Source organism: Lottia gigantea, assembly GCF_000327385.1.
Source record: "Lottia gigantea unplaced genomic scaffold LOTGIsca_2279, whole genome shotgun sequence".
Classification (NCBI taxonomy): Eukaryota; Metazoa; Mollusca; class Gastropoda; family Lottiidae; genus Lottia; species Lottia gigantea.
In genome coordinates this window covers 179-1,150 of record NW_008708626.1, presented here as the reverse complement: position 1 = coordinate 1,150, position 972 = coordinate 179, and the positions used below count along the sequence as shown (strand labels likewise).

General features: G+C 35.7%; 1 protein-coding gene across 1 annotated transcript; it reads right to left on the bottom strand.

The window, feature by feature from the left end:
* Positions 1 to 223: 223 nt before the first annotated feature.
* Positions 224 to 771, bottom strand: LOTGIDRAFT_176625 (hypothetical protein; the record flags this gene model as incomplete). Its single annotated transcript, XM_009054837.1, has 1 exon — positions 224 to 771. A coding segment is annotated over one exon (548 nt), but the record flags the coding sequence as incomplete, so codon positions are not given.
* Between the last annotated feature and the right edge of the window lie 201 nt (positions 772 to 972).

The following is a 972-nucleotide window of genomic DNA, read 5'->3' as shown; positions in this document are numbered from 1 at the left end:
TTATACTGGTATAGATCTAGTCCATATATTGCCATCAGCAACAACATAAGTAACAACATGTTTCAGGTTCTGTTATAATATTTCTAGTCTTTCATTTCATGGAATCTCGTTTCATATCATGAAACATTGATTCACAGATGTATATATATCGTGCCTTTACATTTCAGGAGGCTAGGAAAGAGGAAGAAAGAAAATTTGGTGTGTTTTATGAAGATGAATATAATTATCTACAACATCTTCGGGATGCCAATGAAATTTCTGAGTTGGAACCGATAGAGAGGATCCGTATCTCCAAATCTGACAAGCCTAAACCGTCTACATCTAAGGTAATAATCTCCAAATCTGACAAGCCTAAACCGTCTACTTCTAAGGTAATAATCTCCAAATCTGACAAGCCTAAACCGTCTACTTCTAAGGTAATAATCTCCAAATCTGACAAGCCTAAACCGTCTACTTCTAAGGTAATAATCTCCAAATCTGACAAGCCTAAACCGTCTACTTCTAAGGTAATAATCTCCAAATCTGACAAGCCTAAACCGTCTACTTCTAAGGTAATAATCTCCAAATCTGACAAGCCTAAACCGTCTACTTCTAAGGTAATAATCTCCAAATCTGACAAGCCTAAACCGTCTACTTCTAAGGTAATAATCTCCAAATCTGACAAGCCTAAACCGTCTACTTCTAAGGTAATAATCTCCAAATCTGACAAGCCTAAACCGTCTACTTCTAAGGTAATAATCTCCAAATCTGACAAGCCTAAACCGTCTACATCTAAGGTAATAAACCACAACCGCCTATAGATGGGACCATGATTGAATATAATTCAATTCGGTTTTGAATATAAGCCAATCAAAACAATCTTTTTCATATGAGAAGTGTTGTCTCGTGGGCCTATATTTTTATAATATTCACCAGTTTTGTTACTGTGAAGCAGCATATTGATTCATCTGTTTGAAAACCACATGAATAGAT